Source organism: Neolamprologus brichardi, chromosome 17 (genome assembly GCF_056152115.1).
Source record: "Neolamprologus brichardi isolate AB-2024 chromosome 17, ASM5615211v1, whole genome shotgun sequence".
In the NCBI taxonomy this organism is placed as follows: Eukaryota; Metazoa; Chordata; class Actinopteri; order Cichliformes; family Cichlidae; genus Neolamprologus; species Neolamprologus brichardi.
The window spans coordinates 37,632,747-37,653,834 of NC_142120.1; the positions used below are offsets into that span (position 1 = coordinate 37,632,747).

The following is a 21,088-nucleotide window of genomic DNA, read 5'->3' on the forward strand; positions in this document are numbered from 1 at the left end:
GACGTGATGTAAACAGCTAAACTAACAGTGACGTTAAATACTGGCTTAGCTCAGTTCTAACGCAGCACCCAGCTCGAGGCGGTTCATCACAGCGTAGAAAAATCTCACATTGATTCTTTGACATTTTAAATTCAGCTGCTAAGCAACCATTTCAGGAAATCAGGGTTGTTTGATGTGACGCAGCGAACCACAGAAAATGACCCGAAACACGAACAGGAACTTAAAACGTGACTTAACTGCTCTGGATTACACAGCACACTCCAGTCTCTGAGCTCTCATGTAGTTTGTTCTAAAATCTGAAAGCTTAAAATCAGTTCATACATTGTTTTCATCATTAACATTCATCAAAGATCTCTGGGTCTGAAACGTTTACATTTACAGCCAAAGAGATCGACGTCTATCCAAACAGCGACTGGCTGCTGGCCTCGGTTTATCCTGCGTCTCACACGGTTTACGTGTTTTCTGTTTTCCCAGCCTCGTTCCAGAACTGTGTGCTGAGCACCGCTGATCAGGAAGCTTCCTAAAAATTTGTAAAGCTATTTTAATGCTGCTTTCTAGACTCAAACATCCCCATTTTTCTGCAGAGGATGTTTAATATTGCTATTTTGTTTGCAACCTACACAAAGCTGCAGTATTCGTGGGTGAGTAAACGTGTGAAGCATCCAGCACACACCCTGATGGCAGTACACAGATCAGGTGATCCCAGAATGAAAAACCAGAGAAAGGTAAAAAAAAACATTGTAAAGGCAGCATGACGTTTGGACGAATCAGTGAAGATAACTGATAGTGTTTCGTTTTTTTGCTGTGATAATTATTCTTACATCTTAAAAAGTACAGCCAGGAGCAGCTCGGCTCCTCAGCTGTGGAAACATGACCGCAAAACAAAGAAGGCATGTTGTCCACCTCAAGGTCAACCATGCTTTCCCCATCACTCATACAGTACACATGCTCTGAACCATTTACACACACACGCACACTGAGTTCCTGTTCAGAGTTCATTAGGAGACTGTGAGCCTCAGTATTCCACTGTCACTGCTTTGGTCTTGAGATATTCCATGAGAGCATCCTCACCTGTGGATACAAACGACAACTTGTTAAAAGAACTTGTTAAAAGCTTTTATATAGATAGATATATGTATATGTATCTAGATAGATATATAGATGTATATCTATCTATCTATAGATATATATGAGATAGAGATAGATATAGATATATCTATCTATCTATATATCTATATCTATCTCTATCTTATATCTATATATAGATATATATATATAGTTTTTCTTCATGCACACTTCCTATAATTTATAATCTCTTTCTGCTATCTGCACATTTTTTTTACTGTACATTTCTAAGTTAAATCTGTAAATTTTGTATAACCTGTAAATTGTAAATACTGTAAAACTGTCATTTAATGGTCGGGCATTGCACAGCTACAAGCATTTCACCTCATTTCATACTGTGTATGGTTGTGTGTGTGTGACAAAATTTGAATATAATATTTAATAAATGTAATAAATTCCAATTGTCTTCTCACCGAGGTCTTTGCCAAAGCCTGACTGCTTGAAACCCCCAAAAGGTGAGGCAACATCAGTCTTGTTGTAGGTGTTCACAAACACTGTTCCAGCCTCCAGCCGCTCGCTCACATACATGGCCTTGTTAATGTCGCGCGTGAACACGCCTGAAGCCAGACCGTACTCCGTGTCGTTGGCTCTCTGCAGCACGCCGTCCACATCTCTGGAGGTTGGAGGGAAAGAGCAGAGCGAGGATATGAAACACTGAGCGACGACTCTACAGTGTGATACTCGTCACCCTCGACTTACCCGTTCTTAAATTTGGACACCACCATGACGGGACCAAAGGACTCTTCTTTGGCGATGAACATGTGGTCCTCCACGTCAGTGAACACGGTGGGCTCCATGAAGAAACCTGAAGGAAGACGGGCGCCCATAATCACGCTCTGTTCTTGCTCACTGATGAACTGCGTTACAGTAGCTTTACTGTTTTACTTGATCTTTCTTGTTTTATGTCATTTAAAAAAATGAATTCGTGCTCCATGACTGAGCCCTGTCAGGTGCTTTTATTGTGACAGGCTCATAATGGATGTTGGAAAAACAGATTTGGTATCAATGACCATGTGAAAACTATAAATCTATACTGTGGTTTCAAGAAGCCAGATTTCAAATAATAGTTTGTTTGAATATTCTATGATAAGGCCTTAATGTACTGATTCCACAGTAGGGCTGCCACAAACGATTATTTTGTTAGTCGACTAATCAGATCATCATCCATTGGATGTAAAACATACAGCTTATTGCACCAGCAGCATCTGCTCTTATATAACTATCATTAGCTTACAGCTTTAAGTGTTTAAGGTATGTGCTAACTAAAAATAAAGACAAGATGATAGTTTCTTAAATTTTAATGAAATTTGCAGATTGTTTCGGTGAAGTTTAATAAACTCCTTGCTATCTAAAATATAACAGGACACCGGAGTAAATTCTCCAGCATCTCACACTTCTGATAATCAGCTGTCTGCTTGACTTTACTCAGCTGTGTAAAAACTATAACTTTAATCTCAGCCAAACCGATTTACTCAGGAACAAATAAAATACTGAAAAAAGCCAAACAATAACATTTTTAAGTTATCTAAGTGACTTATATATCATGTTTAACCTGAGTAGCGAAAGACGGCGGTGGGTTTGAAAACGATTTGCGGGAGTCCGGTGTTCTCACGGCTCTAGTGAGCCTAGCCCCCGGCTAGCTATCGAGCTAGTGGGTAACAGACGTCTCTGAAAACGTCGGAGCGCTTTTGAAAATATGTGGTGTCTTGATAAACTGAGCAGATATTTGAGGATTACACAGCTACATTCTCGCCTGAAAATATGTTAAACGTTTATTTTGTGACCCAGAAAGAATAATAAGAGTAATATTAAAACTAACTAGCTGCCGCCATTGTTGGAAACTGAGCTGGGCTGCGCTATGAATTCTGGGACACAGCTTCTTCTTCTTCGGGGTTTAACGGCAGCTGGCATCCTTGTACATGCAGTGCTGCCATCTTCTGTTTCAGTCCGTTATTACACTCTTAAATCCTACTACTTATTCGTGACTGTCACTACCCGATCCGTACCGGAAACCCGATCGGTACCCCGCATGCGCAAATCTTACGTCACTTCCTCTCTTTGCCAACATTGCGACATTCAATATTATTGAATGATACGGTTAGCGCCCAGTTAGCTCCTAGCATTTCTCAACAGCTCTGCCTCCTTTTCGACTGCCCGGGACATTAAAACAATGGATAATCTGTATACAAACAAATTCATGCTTTTCTCCTCAACAGAGAGCGTCCCCCGATTGAACAACAGCGCCGTAAAATAAGAAGAATGGCGCCTAATGACAGAGTTAATAATATTGACTTAGCAATGTGTCACGTGAAGATTCATCAGCCAGATTAAGTGTTTACTGACAATTAACAGTGATAGCGGACATCATCATCACTATACTAATCAATCCTCTCCACACAGACAAGCATAGTTCAACAAGCACACAGACTCGACTATCATTAAATCAAATTTAACACACGTTTGTAATGACGCTAATTCAGTTTACAATAGGATTCATTCGCTCGGTCAGCAGGTGGCAGTATCCTCGTACACTGGGGAGTAAACTGCCATTAAACGAACAGAAGAAGAAGAAAACATCTGCGCATGCGCGGTACGGATCGGGTAGACCCGATTTGTACGGTCCGACTCTGCACATGCGCAGTAAGGATCGGGGAGTCCTGATCCGTAACTATCTTTTTATTTTTCGTTTTTGTCTACATTGTACTGAAATGCTTCATTATTGCAAACATTTTAAGATATACTTATTATTCTTAACATCTTAACAGATACTCTGACCCATAACTATCGTAAAACGCTACGACCGGAAGTAGACACCTTTCGCGCATGCGGGGTACCGATCGGGTTTCCGGTACGGATCGGGTAGTGACAGTGACTAGTCGACTAATCGTGGCAGCCCTATTCCACAGTCCGTGATGGTGCAACCTAACTTGATCATATATTAGAATCCGATTTGTTCTTTTTCTGCACCAACTCTTTATGCTCCCAGTTATTTGGCTGGTTTTTGAAAGAGAAAAACAATCTTTAGATGAGACATTAAATTGGTGATGAAAATCATCTTTCTGTTCTTACATGCAGTATTCAAGGACTAAAACAACAAAGGATGAGCGCAGCAGCCATTCAGCCTCCAGAGAGGGGGCGCGTTCTACCTGGCCTGTCGACCCGTTTGCCTCCGTACACCAGCGTGGCTCCCTCCTTCACGCCGATCTCACAGTACTCCAGCAGCTTGTCCAAGTGGGCTTTGTGGTTCTGTGGGCCGTGGTCTGTGGAGCGATCCAGGGGGTCTCCTATCTTCATCTTCTTGATCTCCTCCACCTTATAATCATAATCCAAGACAGGATTATGATTTTTGTGACAGCTACTAATGCCGGTTTGGTTTCTTCTGCTTCTTCTAAAGTCACATGATGGATGTTTCGGCACTCACCACTCGGTGAATGAACTCGTCGTGTATGGACTCCTCCACAAAGAGACGGCCGGCAGCGATGCAGTTCTCACCCTTGTTGAAAAACACCGAGCTCATGCCCTGTGAGGCAGCAAACACACGCTTAAACAAGCATCAGCGTGCCATTTCAGTCACACTCTGACTTTCAGGATCTCACCAACACCAGAACCTTGAAAGGAACCGAGCTGTCTCGTGATTATTCATAACATTTATATGCACAACTAACTGGTCTACAAAATATCACAAATTGGTTCCCTGAGCGTTGTTCCCTCACCATGCGAACAGCCTTATCCATGTCACAGTCACTGAAGATGAGGAGGGGGGACTTCCCCCCGAGCTCCAGAGAAACTTTCTTCAGATTACTGACTGCACAGCTGTGAGAGAGAGAGAGAGTAAAGCACTGTGCAGCTGTGGTGTGCGACCTGTAAGAGTCAGCCGGGTTTTACCTCTTCATGATCTGTTTGCCGATAGGCGTGGAGCCGGTGAAGCCCAGCTTGCGGATGTCTGGGTGCTCGGACAGACGCTGTCCAACCACGCCACCTGGAGGAGATCGAGAAGGTCACGTGACAGAGCCCAGGGGGGTGACACAATCTTTCACATGTGCTGCAGTCAACTGGACACTTAGTTTTGCCTGCAGCTATTTCTAATGTTGCAGTCACAAAAATCTACACAGGCTGAAGGACAAACAAGAAATGCTCCTTTTTCCTGCTGTGATCGTACAGTTTTAGCTCTCCAGGCTGCTAAAACGATGCAAATGAAGCACAGAGAGAAGGACTGACTCACAGTCTCTGCGCTGATCTTTGAGAACTTTCCCTAAAGCAGGAATAAACAAAAAGAGCCTTAAACTGTACAGATACTGTTCATTACCAGAGCCTGGTAAAATATTGATGACTCCTTTTGGGACGCCTGCCTTCACTGAAAGCTCAGCAAACTTTAGTGCCGTCAGTGGAGTGACCTGTAAATATCAAAAATAATCATTAAAACATAAAACACCCAGGAAGAAATGAAACAGTACACAGGACGAGGGAACAATGAACCCACCTGTGCAGGTTTGAGAACCAGCGTGTTTCCAGCTGCCAGGCAAGCTGCACTCTTCCACGCCAGCATCATGAGAGGGTAGTTCCACGGGATGACGATGGCACACACACTGTGACGGGAAAAAAGCTCTTCGGTCAGTGAAATCCACAGAAATGCGTGTACTGTCTAAATAGCTGAGGATAATTAGGTTCAGAGCTTTTACCCCAGAGGCTCTTTCTTAGTGAAGGTCAGGTTGCGGTTGGGCCGGGCTTGGTTGATGGGAATCGTCTTACCCTGCAGAAAACAGAGTGTGCAAGTGAAGAGCTTAGGTTGTGTGCCACAGAAACCCTGAGAAACCTTCACCTACCTGGATCTTGTCACACCAGCCAGCAAAGTAACGGAAGGTTTGGATGGACATGCCGACATGTGTCTTGAGGGCCAGCGTGTACACGGCTCCCGAGTCGATGGACTCGATGGTGGCCAGCTCCTCCTGATGTTCCTCCATCAGGTCAGCAAGCCTGAAGGGAGGAGCTCGATGTTAACTCTCTATATCAGTGGAGAACCAATTCACACAGTCGTAGAGAAGCCCATAAAGAGCCTGGGACGGTGGGACGATGCAGACCTCAGTGATACAATTAAGGCAGAACTTGGCTGATGACCTCAGCGGATTAACAACACTGCACTCCCAGGGAAACCGAAGCCCTCGTGTTTCCAGTTTGGGTTATTACCCAGACTACTGTGGCCGTTGACAATGTACGAGGTCTCACTCTATCATGCCAATCGACTAGAGAGGCTAGTGAGAAGTGGCTTGGACTTCCCAAGTGCCTCAGCAGCGTTGGACTCTACAGCGACGGGATACTGTCATTGCCTATCTCTAGCCTGGTAGAGGAGTTTGAATGTGCACAAGTGAGGCTTGAGATGTCACTCACGGACTCCCGGGACCCCATAGTGGGAGGTGCTGCTCCCACCCTAGCAACGGGGAGGAAGTGGACCCCGGCCACATCGGTGCTACAGGCGAAATCTGCTCTTCGGCATCGTGACGTGGTGGGTCACGTTCAACAGGGCGGAGGAGGATTTGGTCTTGGAGCAGTAACACCTCCGTGGCAACAGGCATCTGTAACCGAACGTCGAAAAATGGTGGTGGAGAAGGTGCAGCGACAGGAGGAAACAGCCAGACATGCCAGAGCGCTGGCCAAACAGGGTTGCTGGATGAATTGGGAGATTTTGGAAAAGAGGAAACTCTCATGGAGTGAAATCTGGGGCTTGGAGTCTAATAGACTAAGTTTCATCATCCGACCGACATATGATGTGCTACCTTCCCCAATAAATCTGCAGCGGTGGTTTGGAAAGGACCCATCCTGCCCCCTGTGTACAGTCCCAGCCACACTCAAGCACATCTTGGTTGGTTGTAGGACTAGCCTTACTCCGGGCAGACACACATGGAGACACAAGCAGGTTCTCGGGTGTCTAGCTGAGTAAGTTGAGCGCAAAAGAAAATCCATCAACGCTCAACCTTTCACGGACCAAGAGGACCGTCAGTTTTCATCAACATTTATCCAGGATCCAAGCCGAGGACAACCCCCTCAACCCAGACCTGGGCCTGCTGAAGGTTGCCAGGGATTGGCAGATGCAAGTGGACTTGGATCAGAGGCTAATTTTTCCCACAGAGATCGTAACAACAATTTTGCGACCAGACCTCGTCCTTTGGTCTATCTCCTGAAAACTCGCGTACGTCATTGAGCTGACGGTACCGTGGGAGGAAGCGTTTGAGCGTAAGAAGCTGCGGTATGCCAACTTGGCAGCTGAGGCAGAGGCTGGAAGATCAAGGTGCACCCGTGGAAGTGGGGTGCAGGGGCTTTGCTGCCAGTACAACAGCAAAGCTGCTCAGAGAGATTGGGATCAGAGGACAGGCTATCAGAGAACTAGCTAACACTGCTCAGAGGACCAGTCACTGGCTATGGTTAAAAAGGGCTGACATCACTTGGACAGCTAAGGCAGTCAGCTAACCACGAGAGAAAAGAAATACTCCGCTCTTCTCCCCTTCTCTGGGAGGCAGTGGGGAGGTAGAGCGTACAGCCCGATCCGGCGGGGAGGTGTGAGAAGCCAGATTGGGCGCCCCTCCTTGGATGAGGGTGACTAGTGATAATGGCCGAAACACCCGATGAATCCAAGGTCCACTACTGACGATGTGTCCCAAATCTTAATATGATAACCTAGATCAGATTCTCTCCCCCCCACAGTTCTGATTTTTCTGCAACCCCAAAGTAATCCTCTAGAGGGAGGTGCTCACCTGTAAAGAAGACTTCCTCTGTCTCTGGGGTTCATCTTGCCCCAGGGCCCATTTTCGTAAGCTTCTTTGGCAGCAGCCACAGCTCTGTCCACATCACCCACTGAGGCATAAGACACCTTACAGATCACCTGGTTGAAGGTTGAGATCGTCAAACATAGTCCAGTGAACATGGCGTGGAAACTTTCTGTGCGTTGAGCATAGTGAGTGTGGTCACGTGACTCACGGATCCATCAGTGGGGCTGATGCTATCATAGGTCTTTCCATTTTCTGAATCCTCAAACTTGCCGTTGATGAAACACTGATATGGCATTTTCACTGTCATGTTGTTTACGTCTTTGGTTGCCTAGGTAACAATGGAGAAAACCCCGACTGGGTTTGAGTGACGGGATCTCCCCTCGTTACTTGATTGATTTCGCTTTAGCTCGGATTTAGACTCACATAATCAACGACGAGCTCCTCCTCCTGGTCCTCTCCTCGCAGCTTGCGGACAAACATCTGGATGAAGTCCTGGAATGTGGTGGCCATGTACACGTCCTCGTTCTGTAGCTGCACGCCAGCACACTTCTGCTTCACCTCCTCAACCAGTCTGCACACAGTTATCACACACAGCGTTTTTACACGTTTATAAGCTTTTGTTTAGTGAACTCACATCCATGTTAACAACTAAAGGTGAGACACGCACACCAAGCTCCTGCTGTCTGGTTAAAGGGCGCGAGATATAAACCAATCACCACGAATTTAATATCTCTATTCATGTATTATTCACATATACATGTGTTAAAGCTGTATTGTTGGCAGTGAGACTGTATTATCAAGAATGTCAAATCAAATTGGGTCAGGGTTTTTGTATCATCCAGACTGGTATCAGGAGACTCTCCAGTTGCTACAATTCCATTCAATGCAATTCAGCTGTCAATTCAATTTTATTTATATGGCGCCAAATCACAACAGGACACTTAACATTACAAAAACAGACATTTATGTGTGGTTACCCCAGCAGACAGCCCTGAAAAATGCAGCCAATCCATAAGTGGAAAAGAAAACAAAAAAACTGCAGTTCCTCTAGTGGCCACTAGAGGAACTGCACAAACACCCATGTTAAAATGCCCAAACACAGCATTAAAACCATGTTTATAGTCCAGTATAAAAAGTTTTTAGGCTCTTTGGATAGTGTACCCCTTCATAACAGCTGTGAGGTGAATGATTTTTATTGCTAACACAAAAAACATCTGTCAAATCTGACTGACAGATGTTCACACAGGGAGCTGTGGCCTCACTGCCTCACTGTGCTGGTGCCCTGTGAAGCATTTTAATGGAATTATCTGTGAAATAATGTGACTTACTGTTTGGTTGAATCCATTCCAAAGACGTTGTGCTCTCGGAGAGTAAAATTATAGTGTTTTATTACGTGCATCTGTGTGTTGCACTGTTTATGAACGCAGTTCCTCTAGTGGCCACTAGAGGAACTGCGTTCATAAACTAGAGGACTGTTTATGAACACAGCTTGCTTATGAAGCCAACCAGCTAAACTCATGCTGAGGCTTCAAACTGCATCTGAAAGCAATTAACCCTTTAAGACCTACCATAGAATCAAGTCCGCCAGAGCTTATATTATATTTTTACATGTAGTGCCATTTTTGGGAGCATTTCAAGTTGCTATACATCAATACAACTGTTATAGCCCATATTTAAATAATATGTGTGCATTAAGTCCATAGTAACTACATTAATTGCAAAAAAGTGCAATAAACTACAAAAAACTTGAAATTCATTTTTGTTTTACATATATTTCTACTTGGAGAAATTTAAGAGGCTTATCCCTCAAAACTTTAAATACAAAAAAGTTGCAAAAAATAGTTTCCCACCACAGGAAATTTATTTTGAGTGTCTTCATAGTTTTATTTTTGAGATACACCAATTTTTATATACTGCAGGAAAAACGAAAAACAATCCTATGATGCAAATTTGCAAAGAAAACAGCATCAAAATAAACTATTTCCAGCAATTCGAGTCCTAAGCATCCCAGAAACTATTCAGAAAAGCATAAAGTCAAACATGACTTATAAAAACACCAGTATAGGCTTTTAAGGCCTACAAGTAAAAAACTACATTTTCCGCGAAAATGACATCACTTCCAGTTTTGGGCAGGAAATGGTGGACATGCGATCGCTGACATCTGTTTCAGTGTGGGAAGTGTTATGAACAGCTGATCAGCAAAGCGTGTTTCTGGAATATTATGTTTTTGTTGCTGCAAGTGTTTTTTATGCAGTTTTTGCAAAGTTATATGTGGAAGGAAACCGTGACCGAGGACAAGCTGATGGCATAAGATGTAAGTACAACTCCTCCGCTTTCATATGCAAAAAAATTTATTGCGCTAGCTCACGTGGTTCTGGTTCTACGGGGATTTTAAAGTAGTTACGCAAAACAGAGCGTGCCCGCTCCGACCGGCTTCAAAGGGTTAATGATAACAGGGTGGCTATGTCCATTGTTTATATACAGTCTGTAGTGGTTTCCAATGTCCACAGTGGAAAACCCCCGACATATACAAACAAACAATAACTGATATCAAAATGAAGATAAACTGGTCAGGTTGGAAAAGTCGGAAAAAGGTATTCTGGACTGAAACATCTGCTTTGAAATAACTTTTAAATATAGAATTCAGTTATCGAATCAGAGCCTGAAATTATGCAAACTTTCTCTTGTTTGTGTGAAATGTGCACACAGTTGGTTTATCATCTTTTCTTAAAAAACAGTGTTTTCTTTATAAAAGCTTTACTATACATTTATTCTAGAGGTTACTTCTGATATAAGCCAGTATCTTTTACCCATAACAAATTTAAAGAAGGCGTCAGCTGCACAGTGCTCTGTATAGACTGTGTGTTTAAAGTGAATTCAGGATTTGAGCCCAAAGATCGGAGATTTTAAATGTGGCCTAAACTCAGTATAATGGAGCCGACTAGAAACTGAGCGTGCCATCTTCAACTTAAAACACATGACATAATTGTATCTGTAAAATTAAAAGACTGCTCCACCTGTGGATAACAAGAAGAGGTAAAACATTTCTGAGCAGTCCCTGCACTGATCGTCTCACCTGACCACATCCATGGAGGCGGCGCCGGACTTGAAGAAGTCTGTGGTGTCCTCAATGGCTGGCACGTTGCTGAGGATGCTCTTCCAGATGTTCTGCAGTAAAACAATGTTTTAAATGGGCTGATGTCTTTCATTTAAATCATTTACAGTCTATTGGGAGATAAAACCAATCAGATGACACAGGGGCTCACTTGCCCTGATCTCCTCTGCCATCGTCTTCTCGTCATCGGTCAGCTCCACACTGGCGCTTTCTCCGGAAGAGAAATATTTGGAAGCAGGAATCATTTTCCCATCTTCAAACTGCAGGTTCTTCACTAGGAGCTGTGGCACAAACAGTAAAGATGAAACAGGGCGTGCTGGCAGTGCATTTGATTTAGTCAGCTGTGTTTGAGTTAACAGAGTTCACCGTCTGATAGCTAATAGAGGCACCAACACACTCATGCAGCTCGGCCTTTGTTTGCTCTCAGTTATTTGTTTTATCAGGTCACTCACAGCTTTGCCGTCAGTTCCATACAGGACGAGCCCGTTTTTGGCGACACGAGCAGCCTGAGAAGCCCCCTCGATGTCCAGTGGCTGGCCCTTGGGTACAGACCCCCCCAACATGGAGGAGCCATAAAGGGTCACAGACTGAGGAAAGACCCAGAGAAGATTTTAAAATACATCCAGAGTGTTTGGTGTTATCTTTGCTCAGTCATTCTGGAAAACACACCTGGCCATCGATGACCGTCCAAGCACCGGGGACTTTGTCGTGGCCACGGATCCAGTTGTGGATCGCCTCGGCTGGCTGTGCCAGATTCACCTGGGGGACACAAGAAGAAGCCTGTGTAAACAGTGCCTGAGCTACGTTTCCCAGAAAGAGAAGGAAGGTCAGCTGACGGCCTCTGATTAAGCAACAGGTGGAAAAATGATGCTAGAAAACGAGACGAGAATAGCACATTTGTGATAGCTGCAAGCAAACATCTCTCCATGTGACAAATCAGGAAGCAGCTAAGATCAGCTCCACCTCGCTCTTTCACGTTACAGGGAGATCCACCCCAAACCAGTCCGAGCTGCTCACTTGTGCAGCTAATAGGAAATTTCCAGAGAGAGTTATCACTCTGAGCAGCTGTTCAGAGTATGAGCTGAATATGTAAAGAGTCGTATAAATGACAGACTCTATCAGTGTTTCTTGTCAGCTATTATAAAGCCGAACAACCTGACTCATGCACAGTTGTTGTGCAGGAATAATATCCAGACCGTCATTTTGAAGGTCTGGATACGCCCCTGATGGTAATCCAGACCCGATGCACGTTCCTGACGTTCACCTTGGCGTTGGATTTCTTCTGAATGCCTTCATAGCTCGCTCCTTCCTCTGGCTGAGGGGTCCGAGGGGCTTTTCCATCAGCGATGAGCTGCACAGACTCCACCTGCACCAAGAAACAGAGTCCAGGTGACAGCTCAGGGTTGCAAACACAGGCACAAAAATGTAGGTTTAGATGCTGAAGGTCCAAATGATTAGAACGAGTCCTTTTCATTTACTGAGGTCCATGTGATTACCATAGCCTTGATGCCCCCGGGGAAGAGGAAGCGGTTGTACAGCGTGTCCACAGTGTCATTGGGCTCGACATCACACTCTCGCTGCAGCAGGATGGGTCCGGTATCCAGTCCATCGTCAGCCCAGAACACTGTGAAGCCGGCTTTCTTATCTCCATGGATCAGAGTCCTGGTGACATATAAAAGGGAAACAAAGAGCAAGAGCTGTGTCATTAAACAATTATATTCAGAACAGATAAAGGCTATAAAGTAGACCATTACAGTGCACAACAGTTCATCCTGAAACCAGAAAAAACACAATCAGGGAGCCTTTAAAGGTGCAATACAGAGAAAGTGTGGGGAGAAGCCATTGTTAAGGTTGTACGGGCAACAGGTTTCTTATTAAAGGCAACTCAGTGCATTGACTGTGTGACGTGACAGATGACCTGCATGACAACTTTAACCATAAAGGTTCCACACAGAGACAAATTTGATTATCTTTATTGTTTCAGGTGAGCATTTCTGGTAAACTGGCTCGTGCTCAGTTTGAAGTATCAGAGGCAGACAGGAGAGCCTCTGCACGCAAAGAAAGCCAACCAGGAAGGGAAGTTACGGAAGAATTCCATAATGACGATGGTTTTATGACACACCACTCCACCACCAGCAAGTCCATAGCTTTTTATGACAGTCAAACCAGGAAACATCTACCCAACTGTGTTGTTCTGTTACAGATACATGCAGAGGTGCCCAGCTGTTGTTACCATACTTTACTGCCTGCTGAAAGGTTACTAAGAAAATATTCTCAACAGTTCCTTAAAACGATCGCTTTAATCAAAGTATGTTTATACGTAACTGCATTTATAGTTGCACTGAACAGTTTGAGCTTAGACGGTTCTTAGCTAGCAGTCTTTGCTAAGTTAAAGAAACTCATGGGAAAGACTTCTGCAGACATCTGAAAGCAACACATTCATGCTCCTGTTGAGCCAGCATTACATCATGGTGAGTCTCAGCCTGTAACTGTCTCTGTGCTCTTTGTCGATCACTGATGTGCTGAAACCTCACTTAACACAAGAGTTTGGGGTTTTTCATGAAGGAGGAGCTTGGAGACTTTTCCTTTTTTGGGTTGAGATTCGTTGTCGGAAGTAGAAGAGATAAGAAAGCCAGGCTGCTTCGAGTTGGAGGTCAAACATCGCAGGTTTAAACCTACCAGACCAACAGATAATTACACGTGTCAGTTATTCATGGACTGTTTGCATGTTGGAGCCAAAGCTTCAGCACTGCTGGGAGTCCATACAGGCAAAGGTGGGCCAATCACATGCAAAGACAGACTGGGATCGTACCATTACGTAAGGAAGGACGGGGGAAGACGTTCCGAAGGTTGCAGGTGTTTTGGCAAAGGCCAGGTGCACAAAGAGACGGATGAGTGTGTAAATGAGTCTCACATGTGCGCTTGAAGCCATTTATAATTCTTAACGTGTTTGATCTCTGCAAAAAAGCACAAGAATAAATTTGGGACTTTTAACTGTATTTTCATGAGTTTTACAGCTTTTCCTACTGATAAACCCCTCCCACACGGCCATTCATGCTAAACAAGGCAATTAACAACAACAATTAACCTGTTGTTTATTGTTTGGGAGCACATCGGGTTTAATGGGATGTACCACCAGATCTGTTATGTAAATATAGACGTGTGGTTTCCACAGAAATGTGAGAATCTCAGCTAAAAGCTAATAAACCAATTTCAACAACAGATCAAGGAGCAGGCAAACAGCTTCTGCAGAAACATGTAATCAGAATACTTTATGGAACAAAGTGTGGATCCCCTTGCTTCCATCACGACAATAATCGCACTTCCTGCACAGCTCTCTCTCAGTGTGCTCTGAGACCAGTTTCCCATCAACAATCGATGGAGATACTTTCTGCCTTGTTGGGATCACTCGTTGTTGGTCGCTCTGTGTCTGTTGGGTCTTTCCCCCAAAATAACCTCTGACAAGAACGGCTCATTTCTTAAGCCTTCCTGTCTTTTGATGGGACAGATGATAATATTTATATTCCTTATTATTAAATCCACTTTGTTCAGTGTACCAGTATCACCAGCATATCTCAGGCTGTCAAACAAACTCCTTTTGAACCCTCTTCTTTCTCACCAATTGATTGCTGAGGCTCCTCTGTGCAGGGGCAGGATGGAGGGGTGGTAGATGATGGAGCCATGCTTTGGGTGGTCGATGACGTTCATGGGGATGAACTGTGAGCAGAAGGGCATGACATTGAGCTCAGCACCCACCGCCTTGTAGGCATCCACCACTTCTGGGATGGGTTTCCCCTTAACCCGCCACCGTGGGAATTTGAACACAGGCGTCCCCTCTTTTTCTGCCGCCACCGCTAAGAGAAAAGAGGACATTTTAGGGATGCAGTCCTGAACGCCACGGCTTCATGGAGGTCCTGAGTAATGAGCTAAAGGTCTAAATGTATGTCAGAAATTAAATACTGCAAGTTTAGATAATACAAAGAGTATAAAATGGATTAAATCAGACAACGAATGAGAGGATGAGCGGGCTGCAAAGTGGCTTGCAGTTACACAGCTTGTGGCAGGCAAAGTGTTTACAAAATATGTCTTTGATTTGATTTTGATGCACAGAAGGACATCAGATAATCTGTAAGGAGTGAAAATTAAATTCCACTGAGCCAGAAACAAACAGGCTGGAATAACTGGAGAAGACAGCACTGGAGGCACAGCTCAAGATTAAGGAAAACCACCGTCTGAAGACACTGTAAGTACATAATATTTTCAATCAGTTTATTTTAAACTGTGACCAACGATATATTTTAATTTGATGTCAACCTTCATTTAAATATAAACCCTTTTGTTTTTAGCCGAAGAATCAAATAAAGAGATGGGAAGTGACATGGAACAAATGCAGCTGCCGTGGGAACAGAGGAACAGGTGGAGTTTAAAAATGAGGATAAAAAGATGCTGCGTCATGTAACAGGGACACTGCTGCACTGGACTTATTGATCGTTCAACATTAACCCTTAAAAAGTCATTTTTCCTGATTAGATGTAAAAACATAAATATCAACTTGCTACAACAGAGACCTTTTACTTTTAAAATTAATTCCTTAACATGTATCATGTTGTTTATTTATTTAAACTTGGCTTTAAAGGCAATTTGAGATATTTCAATTTGCATTTGTGATCTTACAGATTATGCAAACAGTGATCGTCAGAGGCTCCTTTGCTCCTGGGCATTTGCCAACTTTGTCCCGCTGCTAATCTAGCACTAGCAAAGATTAGATAACACTAACTGAAATCAACTTGTGGAGACTTGAAAGCTGCCTGAGAAGGGTGACATATCAAAATTCATACATACTTGTTGTACATGCAATGAACTGCTAAGGATAATATATAAAAATGTTTAAGTGGCTTTGTGTGAAGATGCTTCAAAAAAAGAAAGAAGAAGAAACAGAGAGACTAACAGTGAGGTGTCGAGGACTCTTTACACTGCAACACAGCCTGTAATAAGTGCACCAGGTAAGCATGAGTACTCCCCTTCAGTCCTAAATCATGCAGACGCCACAGGATGCTAACAACGACACCACAAACTCTTATGAAAACTACTTCTGCCCCAAAAGGATCCTTTAGTCTTCGTCCCCCCAACCCTAACTGGTCGCGGCAGACTGCGACCCCTCCATGAGCCTGGTGCTGTCAGAGCTTTCTTCCTATTTCTTCCTACTATACTATATTATAATATCAAGCACCTTGAGGAGACTTTTGTCGTGATTTGGTGCTATGTAAGTCAAATTGAACTGAAAAACTCAAACATATACAAACAGTGGGATGATGCAATGTAGAGATCTGCTCCAGGTTATGAATCATAGAAGAAGAAATGAAGTTTTCAACAACAGGAGGACGAGGTGCAGAGGCCAGGAGGCAGCAGATGATGCTCTGTGGTGAGACGGCATCACCAAAGCGCACCCTCCCTGTTGCAGACGTTTCACCTCAGAGCTGCATCTCTGGGCCACACAGGGCCTCTCCTCACAGACAATGGAGCCCCTATCCCGCAACTAATGCAGAATAAAGGCCCGTCTTTGTCCAGGAGCACTGCAGTCAACACGCATCTACCTCAGCTGCAGCACAGGCCTCTGCTGACCCACAGTTAGTACCAGGGACAGAGCTTCACCTACAGGCTGTTATTAGTTTTATGCAGATTCTAATTTTAATCTCTTTTATTTGTAATGTTATGTGTGATTTCAAAGTTTACACAGTCTGATTAACACTGAAGTTTAAATAGTAGTGCTGCTGTCACGTACAAGCATCTAAATGTTTAATGATCTAATCAGGGGCGAGGAAGTTTCCCTATTTGCAATAATAACTGAAAGGAGCAGCAGAGCCTGCTCTTCATTTGAATTTATTACAGCACATTATTTTGATTTTACAGCCCACGTTTGTCGTAGTCTCAGCTGAACATTTGGCACTGCTAAATAGGGCTGTTTGATATAACTATATATATCTGATGACGATATAAAAACGTCTATCGTTTCATTTTACGCTGTCGTTTGTTTCGTGGTGTCGCAAAATAAACTGTTTACAGCAATATTTTTTCATGTTTTGATGTCACTGTAGTTATTATTAATTTCTTAAAGTTCTCTCTTTCTCTTATATTTAATATAACCACACTACGGACGGACAAGCACCTGTTTTTATGCGTTGTCGTTAGCAACAACGATGGTAACACCATCGTGTGTCCGCTTGTTTATGTTCCACATAAACCTTTCACAATAAAGCTCAAGATCCTGTTGAGACTTTTCAAAATAAACGGAATCACGTGAAAGAGCAGCTGGAAACACTTCATGCAAGTCGAGCTGCCCGAGATTCACAGAAGTTACAGAAAATGTTACATTTTTGTGATTTATGTCGTTATCAGGACGATAGATGTCTTATATCGGGATATGAGACTTTGGTCATATCGCACAGCCCTACTGCTAAACTACCTACTCAGCACCAAACAGACGAAAACACAACTGAAGAGCTCAGGAATTAAAAGCTAGAACTAGACCTGTATTCTTAAGGTGGATCCAAACACCTCTTTTAGATAAAGTTTGTTCATGTAACCCATAATTAAGTTCCTCCACTTCTACAAAGTGTGATACAAACTGACTTAAACCTTTGTGGCGAGGCTCTTTGAAAGGCCACGACTCTGTTAGCGGTTGTGCGAGAGACAAAATTCAAAGTGTTTCAAAAAGAAAACAGGTTTTATGGGGATATTATTCAGCAGCACAAAGCCTTCACAAGAGTCTGAACACAGGCAGAAATGCAGCTCTGGTTAGATTTCTAAAGGTTCCTATAAGATGAGAATTAATTTGTAGTTTTACGGCCAAAATGACAAAACAAGCCTTTTTGATTCTTGGGTTGATAATGAAACATTTCCTTGTAGAACACCACGCTTTTCCATCGTTCTTAGGTGTTTATTTTACCAACTGAAGAAGTAGTGACTCCAAATGCCCCACTATTAAAAATAATAACAGCAAACTGGGAAGAAGACAGCAATGTTGAAGGTTTGGTATCTGACATGTCAGAGAGAAACCTTGTGAATGAACAGGAAACTTACCCAGGGGGTCAGCCTTGCCATCCTTGTCAGGGACCGTGAACACACCCACCACCTTGTGCCCCTGCTTCCTCAGGTTGCTGTAGACCTCCTGACCAAACAGGCTCTGCCCAATAATTGCTAGCTTTAACTTGTTCTGGTAATGATGCTGTAAAGGGAGCGAAAACACAAGTTTCAGCTTCACTGAAAGCATATCAGACATACTGGAAACACTGCAAATGCTCATGCCGAGTCTTTAGAGTTTAGACACTCTTCACTACAGTTCAATCGATTTTATGCAACTTCCAGTAAGCAGTTATTTTACTTTGACCTACAGTACTGTGCAAAGGTCTTAAGCCACACCTCTTTTCTCTTCGAACTGGCAAAAATAGTTGTAACAAATTTGTAAACATAAATAGAAAAAAACAGTTGTGTGGAAGAAACAGGAAGGCCCATATTTGGTAGGAACACCTTTATTCTTCAACACAGCCTGAACTCGCTTAGATGGGAATTCTTGTAATGTCGTTAAATAATCATCAGTAATTGTTCTCTACGCTTCATGAGAGATATTCCAGAGCTCTTCTTTGGAGGCGGGTTTCCTTTAGTTCTGTTCTCGGTCATGATGAAGTCAAACCTCTTCAACAAGACGAAGAAGAAGAAGAAGAAGAAGAAGAAATAAAATAAAAAATAAATGTGTATGCGTTAGTCCCCGTAGGGAAATTGCTCCTCTGCATTTAACCCATTCACCCAGTGAAGCAGTGGGCAGCCACCAATGCAGCGCTCGGGGAGCAGTGTGTAGGGACAGTGCCTTGCTCAGGGGTACCTCAGGGTAGCTGTTCAGTGGAGTCGAACCCCCGACCTTCCCATCATGGGGCCACCACTCTACCTACTGAGCTATCCCTGCCCCTGGAAGAAGAATCAGAAGAAGAAGAAGAATCAGAAGAAGAAGAAGAAGAAGAAGAAGAAGAATATGTAGTGTGCGAGGGATCATGAAAAATGAAGCTGTTCCCAGGCACTTCCCAGATGTGAGCGCACGCTGGACCAAACTCTGACTTTGTGTCCACTGGCTGGAACGCAGCCCCAAGTATTTTAAACATGACTGAATACTCACCTCTGTATACACTGTAACTCTGTATTCATCCTCCACAATTACTGTCAGTCCAGTTCTTGCATACGTCATCCTTTTCTCCCTGTTTTCCATCCTTAACAACGGATCCTGACAGCCACGATTCCACTGAGACAATTTCTCATCAGGTTTATGAAAACAGTAGATGAACCAACTGCAGGCCAGGCGCACTATTAGCTGTTGTGTGCAGGATTTTATCATTTTCTTACAGAAATAACATTCAGATATTGGTCATCTGCTGCAGATACTCTTTTATGCCTGCTTGTTCTTCTTTCGTCCTCCAGTTGTCTTATTGTTTTAAGAACACAGTGCACCTACAGAGATATCCCAGTTCTCTGGCTAACAGCTGTTTGGGAACCACCTTGTTGGTGCAACATACTATTTTATGCCTAAACATGCAGTTTAAAATGGGTTCAGCCATTCTTCTCTTGAATTTGGTCCTTTAATCGTGCCTGGCTGATTCGAGTTGACAAACAAAGTGCTCTGAAAATGGTCAGGTTTAATGACTGGACTGAAAATGAGTAAAAATGTGGCCAATGTCCAAAGAAGAACTTTGAAAGACCTCCAAAGAGCCTGGAAAACTATAACTCAAGACCACTTTAAAACTCTTTGAAAGTAAAATATAAAGAAACGATGGCGAGCTCACAAGTTTTAACAGCACAGCAGTTTCTGATTGAACTGACAGTCAAACTGGGGCAGCAGAAACCTCTTTGCTTCTGTTTCCTATAATATAACTTCTCACAACCAGGGCAAATGTCCGTCATCATTAAGCTTTTTTTCCTGAAGTTATATATTATTGACTTTTTGTCAGACCCTTGTAATATTTTATTTTACACCCCTTCATTGCATATGTGAGAGATCCTTAAATCTCAACCTCCCTTGGCGGTTTTAGTGGCCTTTAACTCTGTTATTGGCTAAAGGCAGCTGAGAGAAAAGCTATTGGCTGATGAAGATTACAACCCTTCCCCAGCAGTGACAAGTGCACGCCAGAACCTCCCCCACATGTGTTAAGCATGGAGGTTTCAGGTTTCCCATGCACATATGTAAGATCCTGTCAAGTGCACATTTGACAGGCCGGCTGCTGCTGCACAGCAACTTCCAAGCGACTCGGTAAATAGATAAGAAATGAAAGAGCCCGTCTGATGCTGCCTCTTTCAGCCCAGCAGGGTCGTAAGTAAGCCGGGCTCCAGCCAATACACCGTGAGCCTCCTGTGATGATGATGCAACTCCTCCAGATATTGTACAGTAGCGGCCAGCTCCGTCCGAGCGTGCAGCGGCAGGAACAGCCGTTGACACCGTAACGTGGCAAAGTGTGCACCGTCTTCTCCCGTGTTGGCTGAAAATACAGCAGCTGAGTGACTTACTGAGAATGACTGCAGTCAGACCCGAGCCTGCTCAGTGCTGACCCGCACACCGCTGCACGCATTCAGCGCTACACAGACACATTTCACGCAACATCAGAGCAGCTCACGCATCAAATCCCGGTGATTGTTTGCAGCGTTACTCACGGATGAAGTGGAGAATTTCCTCAAGACTTGACTCGCCGTCCACAACATAATGGCGCTGTTTTTGTTTGTTTGTTTTTAATATATATATGCGCGCGTGTGTGTTCAATGCAATAGAAGCGACAATAACCGAGACGCTGCAGGATGTTGAGCCCAGCTGAGGGAGGCGCGCTCCTGTCTTCACACTGTGCTGTCTGCCCGTGTGAGCGGCGGACCGTGGGCTCGTCACAGCCAGCTTATACTCGACGGCAGCAGACGCGGTACGTCCTGCCTACTGTACCGGACGTGCGCGTTCCCGTGGTGCTTATTTTAACTCCTTGCAGGCGCGGTCACGCGTGGGAATTCGTCCTTCTCATAGTTACTGGTCGTTGAGCTCGTTATATGTTGCTTTTTTTTTTAT

General features: G+C 43.8%; 1 protein-coding gene across 2 annotated transcripts; it reads right to left on the reverse strand.

Annotated features, from left to right (window-relative positions):
- Positions 1-6: 6 nt before the first annotated feature.
- aldh1l2 (aldehyde dehydrogenase 1 family, member L2) lies at positions 7-20,894 on the reverse strand. Of its 2 annotated transcripts, none has more exons than XM_087830473.1 (23): positions 20,692-20,894; positions 18,082-18,226; positions 14,758-14,855; positions 12,498-12,663; positions 12,266-12,367; positions 11,671-11,760; positions 11,454-11,588; positions 11,157-11,282; positions 10,963-11,054; positions 8,310-8,457; positions 8,095-8,214; positions 7,872-7,999; positions 5,949-6,099; positions 5,805-5,875; positions 5,606-5,711; positions 5,432-5,519; positions 5,011-5,104; positions 4,839-4,938; positions 4,547-4,645; positions 4,272-4,437; positions 1,825-1,930; positions 1,539-1,738; positions 7-1,071 (listed from the first exon to the last, which is right to left on the reverse strand). In XM_087830473.1, the coding sequence occupies exons 2-23, from the start codon at positions 18,100-18,102 to the stop codon at positions 1,016-1,018; spliced, it is 2,463 nt and encodes an 820-aa protein (XP_087686599.1). In that variant the 5' UTR covers positions 18,103-18,226; positions 20,692-20,894; the 3' UTR covers positions 7-1,015. The 2 variants fall into 2 exon arrangements, with proteins under 2 accessions (XP_087686599.1, XP_087686598.1); XM_087830472.1 differs by having other exon boundaries at positions 14,621-14,855.
- Positions 20,895-21,088: the final 194 nt, after the last annotated feature.

Coding starts and splice junctions, on each gene's coding strand:
- aldh1l2 (XM_087830472.1), bottom strand. CDS start 20,739: ATGTTGTGGACGGCGAGTCAAGTCTTGAGGAAATTCTCCACTTCATCC. Junction 4,646..4,838: donor TGGATAAGGCTGTTCGCATG/GTGAGGGAACAA, acceptor GCTGCCTCACAG/GGCATGAGCTCGGTGTTTTT. Junction 1,739..1,824: donor GTGTCCAAATTTAAGAACGG/GTAAGTCGAGGG, acceptor TCCAACCTCCAG/AGATGTGGACGGCGTGCTGC.